The following is a 27,377-nucleotide window of genomic DNA, read 5'->3' on the forward strand; positions in this document are numbered from 1 at the left end:
AAAAGGCTAACTTGGTTGAGATGTCCTCGAACCAACACTTGGCCTCCAACACGCTGGCCTCCTGGAGGCTTCTTCAAATATCAGAAAACATCCTCAAGGTTAAGAGGGCAGTGCTGCGGTGGCCAGGACACGTGGACACTGAGGCCAAGCACAGCTGTGACTCGCCCAGGGCAGGTCAAGGCATGAAACCAGGTCCCTGCCATCTACTCCTTAGCTGTGTTGTCATAAAGGCCCCTCATCCTTCTGGCTGGGGACTGTCACCCACTGCTCCCGTTTCCCAGGTGGGGGAAGCTGAGCCGTGCACAAACTGGGAAATCAAGTCCTATTCCAGGCCCGGGGCTGCTGCCTTGGCCGTGTCCAGGCTTCTCCACCGCTCCAGAGAAGCGTCTGCTCTGTGATCTTCAAGGCCCAGGCTCGCGGCACAGTTGGGCGAGACCCACTGGCACACCGACTGGGAGGCAGGGACCCAGGTGCTGATCCTGGATCCGCAGTGGACTTGCTGTGTGACTTCGGACAAGACCCTTCTCCTTTCTGGGCTCCAACTACTCCTATCACGACAGCATGGGTTTTATCATGTCCGCTGTCCCTTTCAGCTCTCTGTTCCCCCGCCAGGGTGGAGAAATTGAGAAGAGAAAGAGGAAAGGCTCCAGCAAAGAAGGGGTCAGAGAAAGGCCCCCATAACACCGGGGAGGTGTTATGGACTGAATTATGTCCTCAGCCCCCCAACTCATACGGTGAAGTCCTAATCCCCAGCATGACTGTACCTGGAGAGAGGGTCTTCACGAGATAATTAAGGTTAAAATAGGTCATAAGGGTGGAACCCTCATCTGACAGGACTGTGATCTTGGGAGAAAAGGAAAAGACTCTGACTCTGTCCCCACCATGTGAGGACACAGGGAGAAGGTGGCTATCTGCAAGCTGGGAGGAGGGTCCTCCCCAGAACCCAACCGTGCCGGCACCCCGATCTCAGACGTCCAGCCTCCAGGACGGTGAGAAAATACCCCGTCCGTGGCATTTCGTATGGAGCCTGAGCTGACTAACACAGGAGGCCAGGAGGCAGACGAACGGGGCAGGAACGAGAAGGGAGGTGGACAGGACCCCAGCCAGAGGCAAAGGCCAGTGAGTCGGCCCCTTCCTTGCCCTGTGACTTGAGCCGGCTACCTGACCTCTTAGTTTCAGTTCACTTCTGCAAAAGGGAGCTAACAGGGTTTGCACATGGATTTCAATCAACTGACGCCCAAAAAGCACTGAGCACAGTGCCCGGCCTGGAACAGCTCTCAAGGCACGGCCAGCATTACTGTTGCTAATAATGAAAAACTGTTGGGACATCTTCGGCACCCAGTGGGCCGTGACACCCTCTCCTTGTGTGCTCACCACATCAGGGCCAGACCCTGCCTAACCACACGCCCTTCTCCCTCAGCAGGAAGCATAACAACTGGGTGGTCCAATCACCTCAGCATTCATTTCTTTTATTTATTCAAGAAACACTTCAGTTGAGTTCCCCATGTGCCAGGCGCTGTTCTAACACACTGACTCCTCGCTTCCTCAGAACAGCCCCGAGAGGTGAGGCCTGCTTTAATCTCCATTTTATGGATGAGGAAACTGAGGTACAAGGTGAAATAGCTTGTCCAAAGTCACATGGGTACAAAGAAGTGGGACCTACACTGATGCAGGCATCCTGGCTCTTAGTTGCAATGCCCCTGGACCGGGAGAGGAACTTTCAGAGGGAAGCCCGCCCGCCCACACACCCGGCAGACCCCATGCCACCCATCCTTGCCCTGAATTCAGCATCCAGAACAGAGTTAGGACCAAGGTGCTAGTGGGTGAGCAGGGGGACGGAGAGCTCCTGGCTTTTCTGGCCGCTGTGGCCTCCACAAAGTATCTCGAGCTAGAGCCCCCCTCCAAGGTCCAGCGCCCTCCCGGCAGGGGGCCATGCCTATCCCATCCCAGAAAAAAAGCCTTTGAGTTCTGCGAGGTCCTGGAGCAGAACCAGGACTGACGGGCCTGAGAGGTTACAAGGGACAGTTATGGCTTTAGGGAGGGAGAACATTCCTGCCAGCAACAGGAGGGGACAGGCCAGGGGTAGGGAGCTGCCTGGCACTGAGGCGCCAGAGCAGAGGCTGGCTGACGGCCTGGCAGGGATGGATGTGAGGACTTGAGAGGAAGAGAGCACCAGGGCTTGAAGTCAGATCATCCCAGGGCTAAATCTCGGCACTGCCCTGCTCAAGTTGTGGGTGTCCGCATCAGTGACTTCACACCCCCCACCCCCACCCTCACCCCAGCCTCAGTCCTCACACCCATACAATGGGTAAACAGAGCACCTACCCCTTCAGTACTGTGATGCAGAGACAAGGCAGTATCTGCATGGGACTGAGGACAGGGGCCCCAGGGGAGATGTCCTATGGGTATCTACTGTCTTACAGGGGTGGGGGAGGGGAGTGTGCACAGGATGCAGGGGAAGGGGCTCCCCCAGCACAGACGTTAACACAGGGGCTGCGGAGGTAGACTGGTGGGAGTGCAAATCCTAACTTTATATATCACTTCTTGGCTGGAGACACTGAGTGAGCCCCTGACCCTCTCTGAGCCTGTTTCCGTATCTGTGAAGCGGGGACCCCCACACCTACTCAAAAGGCCTTGTGAGGATCAACTGCAAAAATGTAAATCCAACACCTTGTCTAAGTGGACTCAGAGCTGATCATGCTAGTGGAAACTGGTGACAGAAGCGGCTGAAATTCCCACTCCCTAGATGAGACCACGTGGGTGCAAATGGTCAGCCAGTCCTGCTCGCGCTGAGGCTCACCAGGCACAAAGACAGAAGGCAGGGTCCTGTCCGACCCTCGATGCCCGTCCGGCAGGAACACAGCCCACAGGGCTGGGGGTGGGGGGGCACTGGGCAGGCCACTGAGGACTCTCCCAGGCTTGGCCCTCGCTGGTCCCGGCCCTGGTTGCTCCAAGCACAGTCCTTCCCAGGACCAGCAGAGGAGCTCACCGGGGCGGGCGTCCAACCTGCCTGTGGAGAAGAGGAGGGGAGAGGACAAATTCAGCCCCCCCCCAGAGCGCCCTCAGCCCTTTCTTCACTGCCATGTTCTGAAGCTCAGCCTGAGTCCTGGGTGCACTTGATCATGCCACCAGAACAGATCTGGCGTCCCCTCCTGCTCTCAAGGACCTGGTGAGCACGGTGACGTCCTGGTGACAGGGAGGGGCAATTGGGAGTCAGACAGGCTGGGCGCCCATACACTCTGTGACCTCAGGCAAAAGTTTCCCTCCTCTGTGCCTCAGTTTCCTTGTCCGTTCAAGGGACACCATGATCCTTGCCAGGGTGGAAGCAGGAGGTGAGCCAGGGAGCAGACGCAGAGTAGATTTCCATGGATGTGTTCACCATGCTGGCGAAGACATCCCCACCTCTAGGAAGCCTGCCCTGCTCCCTGGAGATGGAGTGAGGCCCCCTCTCTTAATGTCCCATCTGCCTTGCACAGGTGATTCTCACATTTTACAGTGGGAGCCACATGAGCCATCCTCTCGCCCACAGGCACGATGGCACACAACATACACTCCCGTGAAAGGTGACACCCCTGCGCCCTTGCTGCGCTGGGCACATGGGCAACTTCTCTTCCCTGGCTTCACGCTTTAGTTTTAGAAGCCCAAATGTTGCTTTTCTCAGATGCTGTGCATTTAATTAGGTGTCCTAATAACAATGAAATTGCAGGAGTACTTATATCACTTTGAATTAGTGGCGCAGCTCCTTCTAACTTCTGTAAAAAAATTTTTTTCATATATCATTTTTTAAAATAGAGCTCATTATTTTAATTATATCCATTTAAATGTACAGCAGAGCCCTTGGATATTCTCAGCACGAATCATTAGGTATATTAGTGAAAAGCACTCGGAATCTATCTACATGCTGACACTCCACAATCTATTCTATTTGTGTCTCTGTAAAATAGATTTATATATAGATAACTACAAAATAGTTGCTCAAGATATGCTATGAATTTTATATTTAACCCAAATCACACTTCAACATAAAATCTAAAGTCGGCACTAAAAGGATATTTCTCAGTAAGTACACAGCGTCGGTGGTGGCTGGCTACTACTCATGCCAGCATGCTGGGAGAGAAGCCAGGCCAAGTGGGTCCTTGTCCAAGGAATTCCCTAAGAGCCCCCACCTTCCACTAACGCAATGGTTCACAAAGTGTGTTCCTTAAAGGCCTAGGGGTTCCGCAGCAGTAGCCCAAAAGCACCCAGGAGGCCTGAATGAGGAGGGTGGTATTGAGCAGGACTCCAAGGCTCCTACCCTCTCTTTGATATGCACAGCTTGGCCTAATGTATACATATATGGGTTTCTTCCTGTAATGGGGTAAATGGTGGCCCCTCCAAATATGTGATCACGCCCTAGTCCCTAGAACCTGTGAATGAGATCTTATGTGGAAAAAAAGTCTCTCTGTAGATATAATTAAGGATTTTGAGATGAGATCATTCTCGATTATCAGGGCTGGACTCTAAGGCAACAAGTCCTTATAAGAGACGCAAGGAGACTGGACAGACAGAGAGGGGATGTCAGAGAGGAGGCGGTGGCAGCAACAAGACCACAGAGAGAGATTAGAGTGATGTGGCTGTAAGTCAAGGAATGCTGCAGCCACCAGAGGCTGCAAGAGGCAGAGACGACTCTCCCCAGAGCCTCAAGAAGTGCAACCCTGACAACACCTTGATTTTGGACTTCTAGCCTCCAGAACTGCGAGAGAACAAACTCCTGTTGCTTTAAGTTACCAGTTGGTGGTAATATGTTATAGTAGCTACAGGAAACTGATACACTACGCAAGACTAAATTTGAAGAAACCACTACAAAGTGGTTAAGTGTGCAAATCACTGCCCTCCACTACCCTCAGCTTTCTTTTGTTTCGGTCTTATTCATTCCTGTTACTCCATCTGGCCAGTCCAATGTGCCCACAGAGCCTGTCTGGGGAGGTTTCAGAAACAAATCTCTTCCTTGGGATCTTACCAGATGTTTCTGCTAGTGCTTAGATCCGCCCTGTCACATCTGGCACTCACAAGAGCCTTGGGGCCCAGGGTTGGAAATGGAAGTATAGACGAGCCCCCTTCACGTCCACGTCTTGCTTGTGCGCCAGGCGTGGTACACAGCCGGGACTCAGTCAACACAGTGAGTGAACAGCATGCCTGGGGTCACGAAACTTCCAGGGATGAGCTTGGTCTGGAAACAGTTCTTCCAACTCCCATCCTGGAGCTGTCCTGCTAAACCCTGCAGCACAAGGCAATGTAACTAAATAACAAGTCAGTAATTTGAGGTCCAAGAACTAATGCCATTTCTGGCCATGTTAGAGGAAGAGTCCCAGGAAATGCCAGCTGCCTAGGAGTCAGACGACTTTATTTCTGGGCACAATTTCTACATCATTCCAGCAAAAATGCTAATGCTTGATGTTCTATCAAGTTCTACCAAGTTGCGGTAGTTGTGAGAAGTCTTCAGTACGCTGCACTTCAGCTCTGCCCCTGATTGACTGGGTTTTCTCATCTGCACAAGTGAGCTGGACTCTGACATCTAAGGCCCTTGTCAAGGCCAGACCTCTATCTGGCAGGGCGCACCTCTCTTCTTGCACAGGATGGGGATCAGTACCTCTGTCTGCACCCCAAGACTCAGCCTGAGGATCCCTCCACCCCCTCCAAAGGATACGGCTTATTTACTCTGGTGCTCCAGCCACCTGAAATAATGTAGGGGGAAAAAAATCTCTAATCACACTGTGTAAATAATGACTCGGTTAACTCCCACTAGAATACAACTTCATTAAAGACTCCACTCATTAGGAATGAGGGTTAACTGGCCTCAAGCTGTGCTTAAGCACATTCTCCATGAATGCGTGGATGCCTGGGGCGCTCAATGAATTAACGCACATCCAGCCCTGACTTCGGGGGCTGTGTTTACCCTGCTGCAGGGGCTGCCCACTGACCACGTCTTCCACCTCTACACCGCGCACCTACCAATGATCTGAGTGCCTATGATTATCCATCTGTACATGTCGGTGGCCCCGCCCTTCCTTGGCAATGCTTTCTCAGTCCCATGAGGTTGTTTTCTCCCTCCTTCCACCAGGGCTGTTCTTCCCAAGGCCTCCCATGACCACCGTGCTCCTCACGCCTACGGTCCCTTCTCGGTCCTCACTGAACCTGTCCTTGGACAAGCCCCCTTCTGTCTTCCGTCCAACTCTTTCCCCACTTTGCTCCGTGCTCACTGGTGGGCCTCTCGTCTTCTGGCCCCTTCTCTGCCTTCTGCCCAGCCTTTATATACTGACACGCTCCAAGGACTGGTTCTAGAACCTCCTCCATTTTTATCTATACTGTCTCCCTAAGTCATCGCATCCAGACTCGTGCTTTTAAACATTAACTACATGAAGATGAACTGCAAATTCTACCTCCAGCTTGGACCTGCCCCCTGAACGCCAGACCTGCATCACCAACCGCCTGCCTGACATGTCCACGGGGATGCCTACCAGGCGCCCACATGTAACAGGCCCAAAGTGAGCCGCTGCTGTGCCCCGCCCTGCAAGTCAAGAAACAGTTCTTTTGACTCCTACCCCAGGGCTCTTCCCACTAACCCCTGAGTCTTAAGATGCCACCAGTGAGTAACTGTAGTCTTCTCCATTTCCTTTACTAACAACTCCATTCCCCCAGCTCCTCAGGCCCAGGCCCTGAAATCATCCTTGCCTTAAATCTACCAGCAAATCCTATAAATTCCACCTTCAAAATATGTCCAGAACCTAAACACTCCTTACCACACCCCCCATAGCTACCACTCTTGTCCAGGCTGCCTTCTGTCCTGCTGCCTTGTAATAACCTCGTAAACAGTCTCCCTGCCCCTGCCCTGGCCCAGCACCCCCAAACTGATGTTCGATGTAGCAGCCAGAGCAATCCTACGAAAATAAGCCAGGTCGCGTCACTTTTCAGCTCAAAATCCACTTATGGTTCTGCATCTGACCCAGAGTAAGAGCCACAACCCACACCTGACCCTCAGGGCTCTCCATGACGTGCCCCACGTGCCCACTGAGCTCGTCCACTAACATCCCCCCTGCTCGTTCCCCCTCAATGGCCACACCAGTCTACAAGCTGTTCCCTGGGCACACAGGTAAGCTCCTGCTTCGGGCCTCTGCACTTCTTCTTCCCTCTGCCTGCGATCTTCTACCCTCCCCCAAGGCCTCCACGGCTGGAGTCCTCCACTCCTTCAAGTCTTTACGCAAACATCCCAGTGCGAGTGGAGACATCCTGGCTGCCTCATCCAAGCCTCCGACACTCCGTAGCCCCTTCCCTGCTCTATGCGTTCTGCTCAGTACTGACCTGAAATCTAAAATACTTGTTTATCTAAAATACTTGTTACCTTTCAACCTCTTTACTGTCCGCCACTCCAACCACAACATGAGTTCCAAGAGGACAGGGACTTTGTCTCAGTTCACTGTCACATTTCAGCACCTAGAGCAGCGCCTGCCATGTGGGAGGTGATCAACGAGTACCCATTCATTTAAGGATTCAAGGCACATGACCTGGAAGGGTCAATGCCAACGCAGTCTTCGAGGTGTCGCCCTCCAACACCACCTGCCAAAGAACTGTCCATGGTTTAACTGCTTCAACTGATACTCAGAACTGAAGACAGTAATGTCCCGTCCTTCTTCCCTTGGTGTAACATGGGTTGGGCATGCTTCCCAGGAGCCAACTGAATAAGTGACACATATTCTTTAAATGTCAAAATCTCATCTATTTCCTTTCTAATGGAAACTTCTTCAAATGTAACCCACTTTCCTACTTCCTGAAATGACAAAACAGAGGTAGCTGGGTAATACTCCGACACCAGCCCTTCTTTTTCCCTTCAGGTTTATTGAGATGCTGTTATCATATAATGCATGTAAGTGTAAGGTGTACCATGTCGTGATTGGATACTGCAAAATGACACTAACACTCAAGGATGCGGGGTCACCCTTGTACCATCAATTAGCAGACTTGGACCCTCAGGGCACAGGGAGCGGTGCGGAGGTCTCAGGGGCCCGCAGTCTCACACCAGTGGTTCCGGGAATGCCCCCTCCGCTTCTCACAGGCTCCTGCCCCCCATCTGCCCTCAAGCCCGCACAGTTCTGGGAGACCTCCAGAGGCCAGGGCTCCACCCCGTCCCCTGCTTTTTGTATCCCTGGGTCTGGCCCCTGGCTGAGGTCAGTTAACATCTGCTGAGTGATACAAACAGAAAACGACCAAGGGTGAGAGGTGCTGGCCGTGATGATGCAAAGGACGCAAATAAGGACAAGGACGGCTAAGCTGCACTGAATGGCTGTGCCGTCCCACGCACGGTGCTTCACAAGTTCACACATCAGCTCACTGTCCTCTATGATGCCTGATAAAGTAGGCAGTTTTGTTTACAGATGAGAAAACCTAGGATCAGAGAAGCAGAGTGCCTCTTCCATGCTCACACAGCTTTCTAGGGACACAAGCGTGATTCCACCTGGTCGGCCCCACTCTGACTCTTGGGCTTTTGTTCATTTGGATGATTTCTGTTTTCTCTTCTTAACGGAAGAGAAAATAATAAAACCACTCATTGAATGGATGAACAAATAAATGATCAAATGACCAGAAGCTCCAAGAGAGGGAACAAATTCCCTTGCCTCCTCCAGCAGGATCCTGAGTATCCGGACAGAACGGGACACATGCTAGAGGCTTAAAATGAGGGGCTCCATCTCCGCCACAGGGAAAAGGGCTTGGGTTCTGTGTTCACTGCTGACCTCCAACTCTCCTTGACATGCTGTAAAATGGCTGCTGTGCTCATATGTGTCCTTTGGATAGAAAGGGGTTCCTGTTTTTAGCTGCAAGGATAGAAAGCATAAAGATCGCAATGTCTGCTAGCCTGGAAGGACCAAAAGAGGGAACCTACAACAAAACCCCCATTTCCACAAACCCCAGTAATGTGGCCTGCGTCTGTATTTACTATTCTGCCCGTGTTTCAAACCTTCACGCTATCGCCTGGGCCTTAATAACCCTCAGAATTATCTGCACTTCCATTTCTGTCATGTATCGCTGATATATTTTAATAAATAGTCAAGTAGAAAAGATTAGATTAATAGATTAAAACTATTAACCTATTAAACAACTCTTAACAGTCTAGAAATTCAAAATAACCTACAATGCATAAATTTACCATTAGTTTGTGAAAATTCCTAGGCACCTAATTGTCTTCAATGTATGGTGTCAGTCAGCCACAACGCTGGGTAATACTGCAGTTCAGCAAGACAGCATGAAGATTTAAATATTAAGAGTTAATTCCCTGGTTAATATAAGCCTAAAATAGAGAAAAGCAGCAGTCGTGAGCAATGCTGTCAAGTCACAAACTGTGATATTTAGCAGGTGGGGCCCTCCGGGGAAAGCTGGAAATTTCTTTCGCAGGTGTCCTGGTACATGGAAGTCTGGCCCAGGTCACTGAAAAGAAATATTGTTAACAGCACCTTAAATGGAAGCATGGCCTTCATCTTCCAGTGGGTCTGGTAATCGCGCTACTCGGATTCACTTGCAGGGTGCACTGTTCTCTGAAGACCCACCTCACCACGTTTCCCCTCACATAACTGTTGGGACACTGCAGACTCAGAAATTCTCATCCAGGTAGAATCCGCTCACTGGCAGGTGAGGAAGGGGAGGCCATAGAGGGGTCCATGCCCACTGTTCTGGATCTTCCAGGGCACCCACGGGTCCAAAACAGACCCCAGAGGCCAGGTAACTCACTCAGTGAAGAGGGAGGCAGTCCCTAAGCTGGTCCTCACGCTGGATGACAATGACGTATAAGCATAAAACAAATATACTCCCTCTGCCACCAACGTTCCCTCCTGCCGAGGCTGTGCCTGAGCTACCATCCCTTTTTTGTACAATTCCTCTGGTCCCTTTCTCCCTGGAATGAAAGGTCTTACCCACCAGGACCACCTTCCCTCCCACCTCCTGCCCACACTGACCAATGACGCCCAGAGCTGTCCAGCTGCCACCCCCCAATATGCCCCTCCCCCGGTCCTGGCATTAGAGCTGGCACCCTCCCCTCTATGCTCCACCCAGTAGTCCATGAAGCCAGCTGTTGGCAGACTGAGTTTTGTAAGGCACAGTCAGCTCTGTCCACTCACTCTAGGGTAAGGACCCAGCCCAGGTCCCTCACTGCCCACTGCTCCCTGACACACAAACGAGACTCCTAACTACACAGTCCAGGACCATCCAAGGTATCGGGATGATGAACTAGATGCACGGACCACTCTGCCAAGCTTCTAACCTACCCACAGTGGCCGCCCTTCGTGTCTCAGCCAGGGATGTGAACACTGACCACTAAGGGTTGTATGGAAGAATAAAACACGGAGATGCACAGAGGTGCCCAGCATGGCACCACACACATAGTAGGGCTCAATAAATGTGTAGGGGTTTTTTTTGTCCCATCCTTTCCAAGCACTTGCCAGAGTAAATAGGAAAAGTTTGGTGAAACGATGAAAAACAGGAACTCTCAGGCCATGGATGGAGTATTCATAAAGGAGCGCAGAAAGGATTATTAGGCCCGATCAAGACCAAAGAGTGGAGGGCATGGGCCCGCTCTGCAGCAGCGATGGAGGGGAGAGCTGAGGACACACACTGCAGCCAAGCTCACTGCAGGAGGGGAAGGCAGGAGTGATCCAGGTGGATCTGGAGTATATTGACATTCTTAACCATCATCACGTGTTGCACGGAACCTGGAGGAAGCTGAAGCCAAGGGTGAGGATTTTTCTCTTTTGTTGGCAGAGCCAGACAGATGATGAGGTTGTGGAAATTTCCTGAGTTGCTTTCTCAGATCAAGGGCCTCTGTCATTAAGGGCTTCAAAAAGTGAACAAGTCGGACCATCCTGGTTACCATTCTTGAAGATGGCACTTCTCAGGACAAGGCAAGGCTTCTGAACACTCTGAACTGATAGCCACAGTGTCGCAAGAAGTTTCTTAACTCGCTCAAGGGGTGCAAGGGGGGGGGACCCAAGCTGTGTAAGTGGACTGAGTAGAGGGGCCCTAGAGACCTGTCACTTCACTCTGCAGGACCACCCCAAGCTCAAGAGCCTCAGTGCTATCTGGCAAAAATGATTCACTGACTTTGATGTGCCTACGAAAATTCATATTTCTGTGGCTGTCTCTATAGGGCAAACCTAAGGATGTGTGAATTCTCAAGAATCTACCCTATTTGCAGAGCCTAGGTTTAACAGTAACCAAAAAAGCAGACAGGGAACCCTGCCCACCAAAAAAGCAATTGACCGCCCCCTCTGCCCCTTCCCACTTTGGAATTGAACTTTCAGAGCCAGGCTGCAATTTATGATTTCTGGGGTCCAACTTTGTCCAAAGAGAGTTTGATCGGGTGAGAACACACATTTCTGGAAATCAAATAAGCTCCCATAACAGGAGCATAAACCTAGAGTCAAGATGGAAGATGCAACCTGACTAAAATACACCCCGAGTTCTCAAGTAATCCATTCTGCTGATACCGTGCTGGCCACTGACTCGCATCGGGCCTACTGTTACTGTGGCTTTTTCTGCAAATGTAGTTAATTTGTTTAGGGCAACTTTAGTTTTACTGCTGAAATCCAAAATGCTAAACAATAAGAATATATTATTCAAAAAGTAATTACGCAGCCACACACATGTGGTTATTAAATTACATGGTCCACCAGTAAAAAATCTTGGCTTAAAGGACAAGACTCAACCTGGCCCAAAGCCATTTGACTACTTGGGTAATGTTGGACAAGTTTACTCCTCAGTTCCTTCAAATGAAGAGGGATGCCAATCACTGCCTCAGAGGACCTCTGGGAGGATCAAATGAAATACGGATGAACTGCATAATACAGTAGATGCATCGTGGTAGGCCCTCCACAAATCGGAGCTCCAGCCCCACCTTATCCCTTCTCCCTCCAGCCCTCTCTCCAATGTCTAGTTCTACAAGAAATCAATAGCCACTCCCCTGTTACCTCTCCCTAGGAATGGAATCCAGCATGGCAGTGATGTGGTGGTAAAAACAAGCATTTATTGAACACCTACTATGAGCTGGGCATTGTGCTAAGGGTATACATATTATTATTATACTTAACATTACTAAACTGTTATTATACTTAGTAATAGTAATATTAAAACTATTACTAATATTATCATCACTGACAACACTATGAGGGAGGTACTAATATTCCCATTTTACCGATGAGGAAACTGGGTCAGGTAATTGGCCCAAGGTCACACATCCAGGAGGTGTGTAGTGCCAGGATCAGAACCCAGGCAGCCTGGGCTCTTCAATACCGTGCTAAGCTGCTTGGCCCTCAGCAGGGCCAGAGGGAGGACAAGGAAGAGAGACGCCTGGCAGAGCAGGCATTGGGCGGGGGTGGGAGCCACAGGGGTTACGGCTGTTCCACGCTATCCCAGGACCGAGCAGGAGGCTGTGCACTTGGGAGGCAGGACTCGCGCAATGCTTTGTGAAACTGGATTCCTCAGGCCTGAAAAAAAGCAACCTTTTAGAAACTCACTTCCAAGTCTACCTTCTAAGGTCCTGCCTGTCCTGAACCCTTGGTAACACTTCTTATAACATCTTATCCCTGTCTTTTCCTCTTCTCCTGGCAGCCAGAATGATCCTTTTAAAACCAAATTCATGCCACTCTTCTGCTCAAAATCCCCAGTGGTTCACCACCTCACGCAGGATCAAGACCAAAGTCCTGACAACAGCCTCTGAGGCCCTGCATGGCCACAGCTGCCTCCTTGCTGTTGCTCCAACATGGTGGACACATTCCTGCCCCAGGGCCTTTGCTCCTGTTGTTCTCTCTGCCTAGAATGTGCTTCCCCCATGAATGCTTGGCTCAGTCCCTCTTCCCTTTCAGATTCTTGTTCAAATGTCAACTTCCTGGTGATGCAATACTCCCCCCGGTTTGCTAATCTTCCTCCCTGCTCTAGCCCATAGCACTTTCTACCACATGACATACCACATATTTTATGTACTTGTGTTTCCTCTGCTCCTACTAGAACATCAGCTCCACAGGCCAGTGATTCTGTACGCTTTGCCCACCGCTCTGTTTCCAGCACTAGGTCTGACTCTGGCACTTAGCAGGCGCTCAGTTAACTATCTGTGGAATGAAAGACTGAGACTGGGTTTTTCATCCTCGCCTACCCTGACAGTCTCCCTGTCTCCTCGATCCTGACCACTTGTGAGGCAACTGGTACACAGGGACAGCAAATGAGTCCCTTAACCTCTTCTATCCCTGGTTTCCTTATCTTCAAAAGAGAGCGCTGGACTAGATTATCTATAGAGTCCTTCCAGCTCTGAAAACCTTCAACTGACAAAAAAAAAAAAAAAAGCATAATTCTTCATTACAGCAATCCCGCCGTTGCATTTACTTGATTATAAAAACCGCATTTCCTTTAGAATGTTCCACAGTCAAGGCCCCCGTAGCCCCCATGCCCCTGAGAATATAAGTGAGGTTTGGCTGCAGCTGGGCTCCGTGATTTGTAACCTGCTCACCAGGTCAGCATTAACCTCAAGAGCTGGGATCACTGGTCTTGTAAAATCGACCCAGGTTGGGTTACAGGGAAGTAAACCAAACCACATTTGGGTGTCCCTTAGGATCAGAAACACCACCTCTCCTTGTCCTCTTCAATTTAACACTAATTCCTTAGCAGCCAGGGCTAAGGAATTAGTTGGTTTTGGGGTTTAGCCAGAGCCCTTCTGGAGAAGTAACAAAATCAGGTTTTCTGGGCCAAAAGGTAGGTGCTGGGACGCAAGCAGAGCCCAGTGTAGAACAGAGTGGGCGGCATGACTGGGAGCTGAGAGTGGAAGCCAACGCCAGAGGGTCGCGAGTCCTTCAAGGCCACTCCAGACCAGGGCCATCTGGCCGCCCTCTGACTTCAGGAAGGCTTAGGCCTGTTTACCCATCTGAAAGAGGGACTAAGTGAGTCTAACGCTCCACGAAGTGTCTGCAGGTCTAAACCCCACCTGACCAAACTAACCCAAAGCCAGGGTTGAATTCACCAGCATCATCTAAGGCCGATGTTGACATTCTCTTGATGTTTAATGCATAAGTCAACTTCTCAGAGTGAATGCTGGGTCACTATATAACATTACTGCTTTGGTCTTTCAAAAGTACTCTATTAGCTTTAATGACAGAATCAATATAAACTCACTTGATAGCTCCACTGGAGTCCCTGCCTTCTTGACAAGCCTCCAGCCGAGGGCATGGCCCTTGGCCCCTAACGGTCTCCACCAACACCTGTTAACTGATCACATCATACCAAGAAGTGAAGGGCATGGCAGTTAAGCATATGCATCGGGGAAGTCAGGCCTAGGGAAACACCCTGGCTGTACGGCTGATTTCCATGGGCAGCCTGAGCCCCTTAGACCTCTCTTTGCCTCAGCTTCCTCATCTGTGAAGTGAGAACAACAAGAGCACCTCCCTTTTAGGGTCGTTAAAAAGACTACATAAATTAACAGTAAGTTAATATATGTAAATCACTTAGCCCTGAGTCTGACATGTAAATGTTGACTCGATGGCCGTCATTATTATTAGAAATTTCTTGAAGTTACACACAATCCTAAGGTTTGGGCTGGTCGTTCCTGGTGTATATTCTGGCACCTTGGTAATAATTCGGGGCTCCACCAGTGAGTATACTCAAGCCTAGGCTAGTCAGGGGGAGCAAACAGATGACACACATGCCCCGCCCCCCCGGTCCACTCCCCTGCCTGGGATAAGCATCTCTAATCTATCTCAGCACTCTTCTTACTCCCCCCTGCAGCCGAGGGCTACTAAGACTCAATACAGAGCTTCAGGCCGCCCACAGTGACTATAGAGAAACCTGCCTGCTGTCCTTTGATCGACAGGCAGATATGCTGATGTGGGACAGATTCATGCATGAAGGCAAGGACCACATCGATGTGAGAGTCATCAGAAACGGATGGAGCTTTGTCTGTCCACTGCTGTAGACCCAGCCCTTTGTACAGTGCCTACCACGCAGCAGACACTCAAATGTCCACTGGATGAACAGATTAGCATCAAATCCATTCGAGTCTGTAGCACACAGCACTGGGTCTAACCCAGCAGGCGCTTGATGAATGTGGGAGGATGGTGGGAGAGGCTTGCTAGACCCTCACTTGTGCACATTATTTCTGAGTAGAGAAAGTACCCGGCCTTGGCAGGTTCAAGGCCTGATGCAGCCACTTACTCATCACATGACCTTTCCTCCCAACATGTTCAATGAGAGGGAAGAGCCAGACAAAGCCCCAAGTCCCTTCCAGCCCTGACATTCCAGGGAGCACTTCTGGACCACTTGTCTGAAGATTCCCACAGCCCCGCAGACCACAGCTGAATACACTGTCCTCATGCAAAGTCCCTCTTCCAGGGGCACGAGACAGAAACACAAGGCACTGGGCAGCTGCTGATCATGGCACGGGTCACTACCCTCGTTCACAGGCCCAAGCCCAGCCTCCCACCCCTCTACTCCAGCCCACGCTCCTGATCCCTACATCATTCCCACATCTTTTCCCATGTCATTCAGCCTATCCAGCTCATAAACCCTTACCGAGCACCTGCTACAGGCCAGCCCCTTGCAGTGAACAAGACAGACATGACCCTTGCCTACGGAGCTGGCACTACAGAGGCAGAGAAAAATACACAAATAAGTGAAATATTTAAAGAGGGTAAACAGGCCACAGGCCCTTGAAGAAGCCTGCTCTGCCAGGCTTCTCTGGGGCAGGGAGACAGAATCCGAGGCCTGAAGGATGAAAGGGCCCTAATTATGGAAAGATAGGAGGAAAGGGCCCTAATTACGGAACGATCAGAGGAAAGAGCCCTCCAGGCAAAGGAATAGCAGCTGCAAAGGCTCTGAGGCCAGGGGTCATCTGTGTAGTCACGTATCATCTATGGCACCTTCTTCTGCATTATGCGGGTAAAGTTGAGAAGCTGCCACAGAGATCATGGTCTGCTATCTGACCCTTTACAGGTCAACTTGGCTGACCCCGGGCTGAGCGTAGAGAGAAGGTCAGAAAGCCAACACAGACCAAGTGAGGGGGAGACAGATCCAGGGGACGTGGGGGCTGGGTTGTGTGAGTCACAAGGACCTCCAGCCTGGCGTCTTGGCCTCTGTTTCTAACTGCCCCCATTCCACCCCACGAAGAGTTGCCAGGGTGATCTCCCAGGAACACGTGCTACTGTTCTGCTCAAAGAACTTGAACAGCTCCCATGGTTTCCCAAGGCCTGTCACAGGGAACACTGGCTTTGCGGGATGCACCTCAATAAAAGGGTTCCATGGTTATGTAAGTTTGAGAAACTTGGCATTCTCATCTCTCTCGGGTGTTTTCAAGCACACACATTAGCACAAGAAAGGCTCTGGAAAGTTCCACAATGAAGAAATCAGTTGAGTTTGTTTAACCCATTGTCCTTCAAACTTATTTGGCCACAGAACCTCTTTCTTCCACAAAAACTTATTAAAATTTATAAAAGATAGTGTTCCATGGGCTAAAGGGCAAACTCCTCTGCTTGATCCCAAGTGTAGTAGGTAATCCTAGAGCCTGTTCCAGATCACACGTGTGGCCCGAACAACCATCTGTCCTGTCTGTCCCTTGACTTCTTGCCTCCAGTGCCCACCCAAGGGAGCAGCAGCAGCAGCACTAACATTTTGCACTGTGACTGATGCCCACTGTGTGGGCGGGTCCAGCACCGTTTCCCACCTTCTTTGGTGATGAGCCCAGCTTTCATTTGGGGACGACTGCCCCCATCACCTGCCAGCTCCAAGGGTAAGGCTGCACCCCGGTCTGGCTCAGCAGGGTATTCCACTCCCCTGCTTCGGAGTGACTGTTTCAGGGGAACAAGCACAGAACTCAAGCCAGGCCTCTGGATTCCAGGCTAGGATGCGGCTGGCTCCCCTGGAGTTTGTAATGCAGGAGATGAGACGGAATTCAAGCCCAGGTCTTTTTGCCCAGTCTTGTGTTTCACCCTGAAGTTCCCCCCAACGTGAACAGAAGCAGCCAAAGGCCAGCTCCGGATGAAGTCATCCGTGGTTGCAGTCCCAGGTGCCCACAGAAGATACCAGGACGGCTAGAAAGTGCCGCCCACAACTGCACATCCTCCAGGGAAGTATGGAAACTCCTCAGCAAATGGGCTGGTCCGGACCATCCATCACTTCAGGTGGAAGGGGAGGACCAGGGAGAGGTGGCTGTCAGTTGTGAGGCTGGGGGCAGGGAGGGGGGTGTACCTGCTCGCCGTGCTTTTCCTTCCAGCCGCACTGGCTCCGTCAGCCTGCAGAAGAAACCCAAAACACGTGCGTTAACCAAGGGTGAAGACACAGATTCTACCCACTGCCACTCTGCCAGGCTGCTGCGCAACACCAGCCTTCCATCAGACACACCGGTGGGCTGGCCACGACCCCCCTGCTCCATTCCTCCAGCTGGAAAAATCTGCCCCCAGTGGCAACAGGGAGTCAGCACACCCCCAGTCCAAATTCACTTGGCCCTTTAAATCCAGCTGAGCACCCACTGCCAACACAAACCCAGCAACCACAGAACCCTGGGGACTCGGTGAAAAGTAAGTAACCAGCTAAATCTGAGATTGAATTGCACCATTTTTATTTTCAGCTGGGATTTCCAATAAAACAGTAGCCACAGATTTATTCCTACCAATCAAGGGGGAAAATCCTATTATGTTAAAAATATTCTGTTCCCCCAACCCTCTTGAGCAGGGAGAGGCAAGAGAGTGGCGGTTCCTAATCTCTTTATTTGGGGGTGGGGGGTGGAGCAATAAGGCTGATCAAATGAAATTTTCAGAAATCATCAAATTCTCGTTCAGATGGAGAGACTGAGGCCCTGGGCGAGGAGGGAGCTGCATGAAGTCTCATGAGGACTGAACAACAAAACCTGGGGTTCCTGACTCTCAGGCCGGTGCTGGGGGTTTCCTCGGTGTGGAGGTTGCTGACATGGGCGGAACGCCCAGGTTTCTCTACCACCCCTGGCTAAAGATGCATTCCCTAGCTTTATAAGAACACTTAAAATAATAGTGATCATAGTTCAAATAAGGTAGGTTCAAAACCCTGCAGGGCACATTTGTTTCCAAATTCAGAATCGTTCCGATTTTAGAAAGACAATGTTGGCACATACGTTCTATATTTGGAAACCACCCTGGCGGGGTCTGGGGAGCCCCGAGTACTCAAGCACGTTGATATTTCTATAGAGAAATATATGCAGTCAGCCCTACATGAGATAAATGAAGATGGCAACTAGCCTTGTTTCCCTTCGGTCAAGTTCTGCCACTTCAACAGTTACAAAAACTCTTTCTTTTGTTTCCAAGCTTTTCGAATTTCAGGACTGTGGATGAAGGATTGAGGACGTAAAATAAACACAGCAGCAAGCTACCTTTGATGAGTGCTTACGGGAAGTTGCAAACTGGCAAAACCAGATGGCGGACTTGGATCCAAAGAGTAAATATATAAAAATAAAGAGATTTCACCTCCCCACGAAAGGCCCCATTTCAGCTTCTCTTTAAAATCCAGTTAATCCAGCAACACACAGTCCCACATCACCACAGTCAGCCAGGGCTGACATACCTGGTTCTCCAGTCTCCACCCCTCCCTCTCGCCTAACACCCCACACTCCAGCCTGGTCCCTGTGGGCACCCAGACTTGCTACCCCTGAAGAACTTCCTAGCAGGTACTAGCGTATGACATTAAATGTCTCTTATTCAATCCTCTCCGTAGGTCCCCCAACACATCCCATTTTACAGGTGAGGGACAGACTGTTCTTAAGTCATTTATCCAACACCCCACAGCTACAAGCCCAGGTCCAGGCCACTCCAGTGCCCGCCTTCCTCAGCTTGGTAATATTTTATCTCCCGCCAACGTTTAGGAGAGTCAATTGGGAAATGGGGTGAGCTCGCCACACCTCTGTTGCCCACACAAGGGAAGTGGAAAGGGGAAGGACAAGTAGGGAGGTCGAAATGTGAGGCCTGGGTGGGAGAAATTAATGGGATGCTGGTGTATTATTTCAGTAGGAGAAACAAAGCAGAAAATGGTTTGCATATCATTTCACTGTGAGCAAAAGAACAGGATCAATGACAGCCTCTCTCCGACATCTTGCATTCCTCAAAACTTGACTGAAAAGCGAGCGGGGAGACCTTGTCTCCCTCTCCACATCGTAAGAGGCTCAAGTGGTAGCAGGTAGAAATTCCGCCCCAGAGAGCCTAAAAAAATTGGAAAATCCCAAATGGCCTCCCGCTTTCCAGACTTAACTCTGAGTACCTATTTCTAGTTTTCATACATCATTTTAACGTAGTCTTTTTTTGTCCTTTTCCTTCTTTCATAATTTCACACAGAGCTGACCAGCTCAAGTACAGTGGACACGTGACTGGGTAGGGGAGAAGCTTCTCTGTTTGCGGCAGTTCTGATCATCCCCAGTTGTTTTCCTTTTATGATGCTTATGATACTTGAGCTTGGTATCACTGCTAGCAACACTCATTTGTTTTCCACCCATTTTTATAAAATAAAGGCAAAATACTAAACATGTTCAATAGTTGCCTAAACAAATCCCTTGGCAGAGACGAAGGTCGTGCACGGGGGGAAAGGAACGACTGGAGGAGGAGTTGCTACCTCGTTTAGGAGCTGATGGACAGTGGGCACAATAAGAGATGTTGAAGATAGCACGTGTCAATATCACAGCACCTGTCAATCACAGCACTTGGACCTGGCCGAGTCTAGACCCACCACAATGACAGGGGGCAGCCACTGGGGTCCTCCCAGCCCCAGCTGCAGCCCGCGGTGTTAAAAGCACCGACTCTTAGTCGTAGAGATCCCTAAGGTGCCACGCCAGCTTGGTAGGTGTCCTCACCAATCAATACATCACAGCGATTGATCACTACTGTTCAAATTCAGCTGCACCTCTGTCAGCCACTTTCCTAGGCCCAAACGGTCTAATACCAGCAAACTCATGTGATCCAATCTAAACCATACACTCGCCTTTATCCAGTGTAATCAGACTTGATCTCAATTTGAACGGAAGTGTAAGAGCACAGGGATTAGAGCTAGGTGCTCTGTGTTTGAGTCCTGGTTCTGCCATTTTCTGGCTGTACGTTCCTAGGCACTTGTAGGCCTCAGTTTCCTCACCTGCAAAACGGCAATACAGCCCTCCCAGGACCTACCTGACAGGGCTGGCATGAGACTTAAACAAGATAACTTAAATATGGTAATGCACGTAACAGTACTTAGCAGCTGTAATAATAATAATAATAATAATCACGAACAACCCTAGATACAGTTACAAAAGCCATCATTGACTGGGTCCAGGAAACTGAGGCCCAGAAAAACTGAGTGACTTGGATAAGATTACGCGGGAGGTGAGCAAACGGCAGAGCTGGGCTGGACAGCACCACGGGTCTTCCCAGCCTGTCTCAGGTCTGATCTGAATCCCGAGCTGCAAGGCAGCAACTCGTGAGTGTCCACCAGACCCTCCGTCAGCCCTGAGATCTTGCTCAAGGGGCCGGTCACAACAACATTGAAGACGGCAGTGCAGGTCAAGTACTAAGTGCAGGCCAGGTCCATATAGTTGTCGCTTAAGTAAAGGAAGCTCTCCTGCTGCTGCCACCACTGGGCCATGTCCTCCTACAGGGTATGCGGCTTCCTGCCCTGGTTCTGTCAGTGCCTCACTTGGAACCTTGGGCAAGCTTTTCCCTTTCCCTGGACCTGCGCTTCTGCAGAGGTGAAAATGGGGACAGGAGAACAGGAGTTAAATCAGATCATCTCCACCCTCTACTTCCATCCCTGTCATTCTATGTGGAGTTGACCCAACCTTACCCAAACCCCTCCATGGCAAATGAAATGTGCTGGGGGACAGTGGGTCACGAGAGACCCTCCTGCTCACTCTCACAGAGGTTGGGGTAAATGTACCCCAGCCCCCAGCTCCCCGTAAGAATTCCTGCCCCCTTCCCTAGCCGCATCCATTCCTCATACACCAGCTTCTCCTTAGGACCTAGGAAAGGCTATTTTTGGTTTCATGGGACACTCCTCTTCCCTCCCAAATGAATGGTAAGTTGTTCTTTTCCATTCTCTTATTAAGGATTTTCTTGGAAAGAAAATATTATTTCAAACCCAGAAATTTTATTTCTAAATTTGTGCAAATGTAAGTTGTAATACATTAGCTGCATTTCACATTTTGTGCAAATGGCAGAAACAGGCAATTCGTGTGCTACGGGATGGGGGCTGGCCAACGATTTCGATAAAATAAACCCTTTTTTAATTTAAATGCTAATGCACTGAATTAAAATTTAATAACTGAGGAAATTGAAAAGCCGAGCAGGAATATTGGAAATAAATCCAAGCAGAAACAGCTGAAATTAAAAATTCTAGAGAGTGGGAGGATAGCAGCTAAGCTGTCTTATATGATTACATTTTTTTTTTTCAGAATGAAGCAAAAAAAAAAAAAAAAAATCCTATCTCTCGCTGGCTCTAGGGCAGTAAATCCACAGTGCTGTGATTTATTGCTCAATTTTCCTGAGGGAAAAAAGGCTTTCTTTCATGCTGAAATATTTCATAAATTTCAAGCCAGCATAAATTCTTAATTTAAAAGTTATGGAGGTCACATTTAGTGCACTGGTACGGTTCCAAAATCTTAAAGGAATAGCAGCAACCAAAAAAAAAAAAAAAGAAAAAAAAAAAGGCAAAGAGGAGGGGTAGAATTTCCTTTTTTTTTTTATTTGCCTTTTTTTTTTTTTTTTTGCTTTTGGTTTTAATTCACGAGTTGAAATTTCATTATTAAAGATTCCTCCTGGATGGATGAAACCCAAGCACATGGGGAACTGGTGTGTGTTTGGAAATCTGCTGCAAAAGATGAAGAGATACAGATTTAATTCAATTACAAAAAGGCATTTTTTTTTTTCTTTAAGCCACTTGAGGAATTTCTGGTAAAAATTTCCTCCCTTCACTGCCCTGGAAGGGGTGAGGGTGGGGGAGGGTGGTCAATGTAATTGCTTCTCTTAGATCTCCAATCTTTTGTGCACACTGATATATTCATTTGTTATACAGCTGTTCAGCGGCGGAAAGAATGCTGGGGCGCCCATAATTCTAAGCAAATCAATCAAAAATTAATGATTTGTCATGCTTGCACAATGGAGGAAAACAGCTCCTTGGGTCCTGGCTGCCTGATCTCAAAGAATGAAATGCCTTTCTTCGATGAGAGCGCCGAACCAGAGGTTCGGGGAGGCTGAGGTGCCACAGCAAATATAGGGGCTCAGGGTCCCCCAAAGCTCTGGGGTGGTAAAGGGGGTCAACATCTTAGAGGAGCCATCCTCAAGATGGCGCCTCCGCCGGTCAAGCCCAGGTCCTGGCGCAGCACATTTCCGTGGTGGTCTAATTAAGATCTTGCCTTTTCCCTCCCCCACTGAAACTCAAAAATTGCTTCCTCTCTGGAGACTCCAATGACTCCTCCCTCCCCCACCAGATTTGACTGTCCCTGTTCACTGTTCTCCAACCCTGCTAACACAACACCACCGGTGCCTTTCACCAACTCAACGGGACTAGGACCGGTCTCCCCGCAGAACGCACGCTCCTCCTGGACAAAGCCAACAACACGCATGTGGCCATGTCTCCAGCACCTAGCTCAGGGCCAGGCACAGAGCAAATGGCCAGCAAACGTGGTCGAATCTGTTAGTTATTATTTCTCAGGAAATACAGATAATGAGGTTGCTCAGATGAATGAACTGCATGCACTGGCAATTACACAGGGAATGAAATGTAACAACTGATCTTAAATAATCTATCACTCCTTTATTCATTCAACAGATAGTTCCTTGAAAGCCTACTATGCGTCAAGCCCTGTGCTCAGCTTTGTGTGGACAACTTCAAATCCCCAGTGCTTACTGCTTCTAGGGCTTCCTTCTCTCCACCCTCGGAAGGGAACAGTGGGTATGAACCCAGGAGCAGGGCAGTCCTCTGCATGCTCTAATGCCCCTGGCATCTTACATTCTTTCTTACTAATTCACATGTTATATTCACAATCATGTTACTATCAAATGAATGTTACTCCATAACACGTGTGTGTGTGTGCATTTCATACATATATATGCAAGTTAGTTCAAATACATAAATTGTTTTAAATTACCAACTGGTCCAAATGACCCTGTAGGAAGGTGGCTCAGCCCCAGCAGCGAGTGAAACCACATCACTTGACCTGGAGCCTACAAGAGGCACAACACCTGCAAGCAGCACCTGCCAGAGGACAGGAGGACAAGTGGGTCCAAAACAACTCAAGCCTCCTCCCCTCATCTCTTTCCTTTCCAATACCCAATGAATCTGCAAATGTCACTTGAAGTTTCTCTCTCTCCCATGGAGGCACAAGACTCAGATCAGAAGAAAGTCATTTGCTTATCAGACAAATATTTACTGAGTTCCTTCTATGCTCCAGACATTGTTCTGGGCAGTTAGGATAGATCCCTGTCCTCACAGCCATTACATTCTGGTTGGGGAGACGGTAACATTAGGCATAATAAATTAATTAGTAAAAACATCTGTACGTCAGAAAATTATCAATATTGTGGGGGAAAACTAGAGAAGGGCAGGAGGTAATCAGAAGGCTGGGGACAAGGGAGGAGTAGTAAGTGGCAGTAAAGTGATCAGAGTACGTGTCACTCAGGCAAACAATGGAAGAAGTGGCCATGTGGTGTCTGGGAAGGGAAATGGCCAGAGCAGACACCCAAGGGTGGGAGTGAATAAGGACGAGAGAAGGGGTACAGGAGGTCAGCCCAGGGCCTGTGGGCCACTGAAGGGCTTTGGCTTTTACTCTGCAGGGCCACTGGAAGGTCCTGGCAAAGGGACATAATTTGACTTTCATTTAAAAAGATCATTTCCGGCTGCCGTGTTGAGAATAGACCATGGGCCAGGGTGGAGGCCGGTGAGGAGGCTGCTGCAGCAGCCCAGGCGGAAGATGAGGGTGGCTGGGACTCAGGGAGCAGTGGTGAGCAGGTGAGGAAGGGCTGGGTTCTAAATATACTCGCAAATAGGACTGATAGGACTTGCTGATGAACTGGATGTGGGGGTTGAGAGAAAGAGCCAAGAAAGATTCCAAAAATCTTGTGCCTTAGCACCAAGAAAAATGGAATTGCATTTCTTTGGTGCGTGAAAATATCAATCACCAGCACAGCCAGCTGATGATTATTGATTGTTACACTGTGTTAAATTCTCCCAATAACCCCAAGGAGACACTAAAGTTTAACTCTCCCCCTCTGATCAAGAACTGACCAGAGAAACCAAGTGACTTGCTCAGGGTCACACAGCTTGTCAATGGCTTGGCCAGGCTTCACATGTATAGAAACATACCTTCATCTCTGGAACCAAGAAGTCAAATCTGGCCCTAAACAATACAGATGAACCACTTTTCTATCTAACCACAGGGCCCCAAATCCAACACAAGCAGTCCCTGCTTATTCACCAGGTGCTCCTGAAAAACACCTATTAAGGGTGACTATGCCAACAATAGCTTTGCAGCTTATAAAGAGGATTCCACTCCCAAGAAACTAAATATATTATAAAATCCCTGATTAGAACTTGCTTCTTAGATCACATTCAGCAATATGTTTCTACATGTGGTAATTGGTTTCTAATTTTGTGTATCTGCTGTCCCCAGTGAGGATGGTTATTCAGAGACACTGACTACCCTGGGTTCCAAGCTTGAGGGGTGGTGGAAGCTGCCAGAGAAGGCTCTCAGTTTAAAAAAAAAAGAAAAGAAAAGAAAAAAAGAGGGATCTTAGATGGGTGATGCCATTTTTCAACAGATATTTATACAGTTCATAATAGATGTGTGATACTAAGTAAGGCCTTGGGAGACTGATACTAAGATGAATCAGACATGGTTCCTTAGTCATTCACCCAAATAGTACCTATTAAGTGCCTACAATGTACTGGCCACTAGAGTAGTTACTGGGGACACAACAGCAACAAGAATAGTAAGGGAGGCAAGCAGTGATTGCTTAATTCCTGCATGTTATGAATTTATAATTATGAACAGAGCTATGTACTCTGTAGAAAGAAGCCTGAATGTCATGAGCATCTTTGACAATAGGCTCCAATGACCTTGTAGGGTTGGAAGGGCTTCCCTAAGGGGATGGATGCTAGAACAGGGCAGACAGAGCTCCTGCTCAATGGGGTAATGTAATTTAGACGCACACGACGCCGACACAAGCTGGGTGCCAGGGCGCAAGGAGAAGGGCTCATCTCGCCTTGCCTAGGGCACTGAGCGCCGTAGCGCTGGGGACTTCTCCGAGGGCCTTCAGCTCTAGAGGGAGGGACCAGCACCCCCAACATGCTGAACTCCTGCCTAGACCCCAGGCCAGAGCCCAGAGGCTAAGAGAGGCCCCAGAGATGGCTTCATCGACTGGCCAAGGTTCCAACTACCAGGGGAGGCCACGGGAAATGAACAATGTCTTCATTCCTCTTGGTTACGGTGGCCTTCTGCCTCTTCCCAAGCCCTTGCTGTCTGGGGTCAAGTATCAACAAATAAATCAGGCTTCATAGGAATAAAACCAGCATGGGTCCTGCCTATTTCATAGAAGTTTCCAAGTACAGGCAGGTCCTTCTCCTCTCTCTGGTGGGCAGCCATGGACTGGAGCAGGACCTTAATACTGACATTATCACCATCATCATCGTCTCTGTCACCACCATCAACAGCTCCTAATTACTGAGCACCTGTAAACTGGGCTGGGGAGCCTCTGCTTTATTCCCAGGCTCAATGGCCAACACAGCACATTCACCTCTGAATGCAACTGCTGGTTGCAGGAGGGAGGCAGGGAGCCCAACATGAAAGCCACTGTCATCTTCCAGGAAAAAACTGATGATGGTCTGGAGCTGTCAGTGGAGAGACGAAAAAGCTCCAGGACTGACAGCTATTGGGAGTGACAAAGATCACCAGAGACAGAGGGTGGGCAGCACCCAGCGGGGAGCTGGTACACAGCAGTGTATGGCTCAATCAGTGGCAGGCTTAAAAAGTCAATTAAACTGCTGCAGCTGTGGGGTGCAGAGGGCCTGGGCTTCTCTGGGCACAGACCTGGGCACCTGGGAGGGACGGAAGTTGAAGGTGGATCCACCTTCACACCTGGGGCTGGACTCACGAACCTCAGAAGAGGGAGCCCAGGCCTCAGGGAGGAGGGGCAGCGGAATCCCCTGGGCTGCCGTGCAAGACTCACCACCCACACCACCGTCCGTCCGCGTTCTCGCCCCAGGGCACCTGCTGGACACCACCACAGCTGGAACTCACAGTCCACACCTGGATCCCAAGGGTCTGTGACAGTTCCTGGTTGTTTCATGTGTGTCAGAATGCCCAGCCGGGTTGGGTCACAAAGGGTTCTAAGGCTGCATCAAAAAGGGTGAAGTTATTCCTGTGGTCAGGCTCGGCGAGGGTTTGGGGTTTTTGTTTTTCTTTTTTAACTTTTTATACTGAAATAATTTTACATCTATAGAAGAGTGGCAGAGAAACTACAAGGAGTTTTCTTCCAACCTTCACCCCACATGGAGGGCTACAGGCGGGGGAGAAACATAATCAGAATGTTGCCTGCAGAGGGGCTGCTGGAGGGGGCAGTGCGGAGGCACTGAGACCAACTGCAGGGCGGATGCGAGCGTCCAGGGAGGGTCAGCTCAGACCTGGTCTCCCTCCAGAGGGCCAGCAGTCCTAAGCCCTCAGGCTCTAAGACTAAACCATGCAGAGGGACAGAGAGAGCAGGAATGGCGGTCACTGGCAGTCTGGTGGATCAAAAGCCCTGACACTTGCTATGGGACTTCGGGCAAGGAATTGATGTCTCACGGCCCTAGTTCCGTCCTCTGTGAAATGGAAGCAATGCTAGTACCCACCTCACAGCCTGTTGTGAGGACTGAGTGAATCAGTCACATGCTTAGAGCAGGGCCTCGCTATCCACACAGCGCCCTCCTGGACCATTAACCAGCATAAAAGGCTTCAGAGGGGGATAACACTAGCAATCCCGGGGTGCCCAGCATCTACTGAGCGCCTCCTGTATGCCAGGCCCGGGCTCAGACACTGCATGCACCATCTCAACCACTGTAAGTGGTAGGGACCATCCCCAGCCCCGCTGTCTGGACAAGAAGCTAGGGGCTCGCGGGGTGCAGGGATCAGCTGGGAAGAGGCTCAGACGCTCTGATTCCAAGTCCATGTTCTCAAATCCAATGCCATGCTGCCTCCAAGGCCCAGTAGGGTGACCGTGGCACGTGACTATCCCCATTTCTGAGAGTGGACATGCTCCTTGGATACATAAATGCTGCTCTGTTTGTTTTCTTTTCTTTTCTTTTTTTTTTAAAAAAGAAAGATGTCTCAGTTTTTCACAGTCACACAGTTAATCTCTCAATTTACA

The 27,377-nt window shown here is 49.7% G+C and overlaps 1 protein-coding gene across 1 annotated transcript in view; it reads right to left on the minus strand.

Moving 5' to 3' along the window:
• The window catches only part of ZNF618 (zinc finger protein 618), a 159,658-nt gene that overhangs the window by 49,294 nt on the left and 82,987 nt on the right, over positions 1 to 27,377 (minus strand). Inside the window, exon 2 of the mRNA XM_054584496.1 lies at positions 17,242 to 17,285. Within this exon, the coding sequence (XP_054440471.1) occupies positions 17,242 to 17,285 (44 nt within the window). The remainder of the gene's footprint in view (positions 1 to 17,241; positions 17,286 to 27,377) is intronic.

The sequence above is a fragment of the Pteronotus mesoamericanus genome, unplaced genomic scaffold (assembly GCF_021234165.1).
Source record: "Pteronotus mesoamericanus isolate MK-2021 breed Mesoamerican mustached bat unplaced genomic scaffold, CSHL_Meso_final contig_78, whole genome shotgun sequence".
NCBI classification, from domain to species: Eukaryota; Metazoa; Chordata; class Mammalia; order Chiroptera; family Mormoopidae; genus Pteronotus; species Pteronotus mesoamericanus.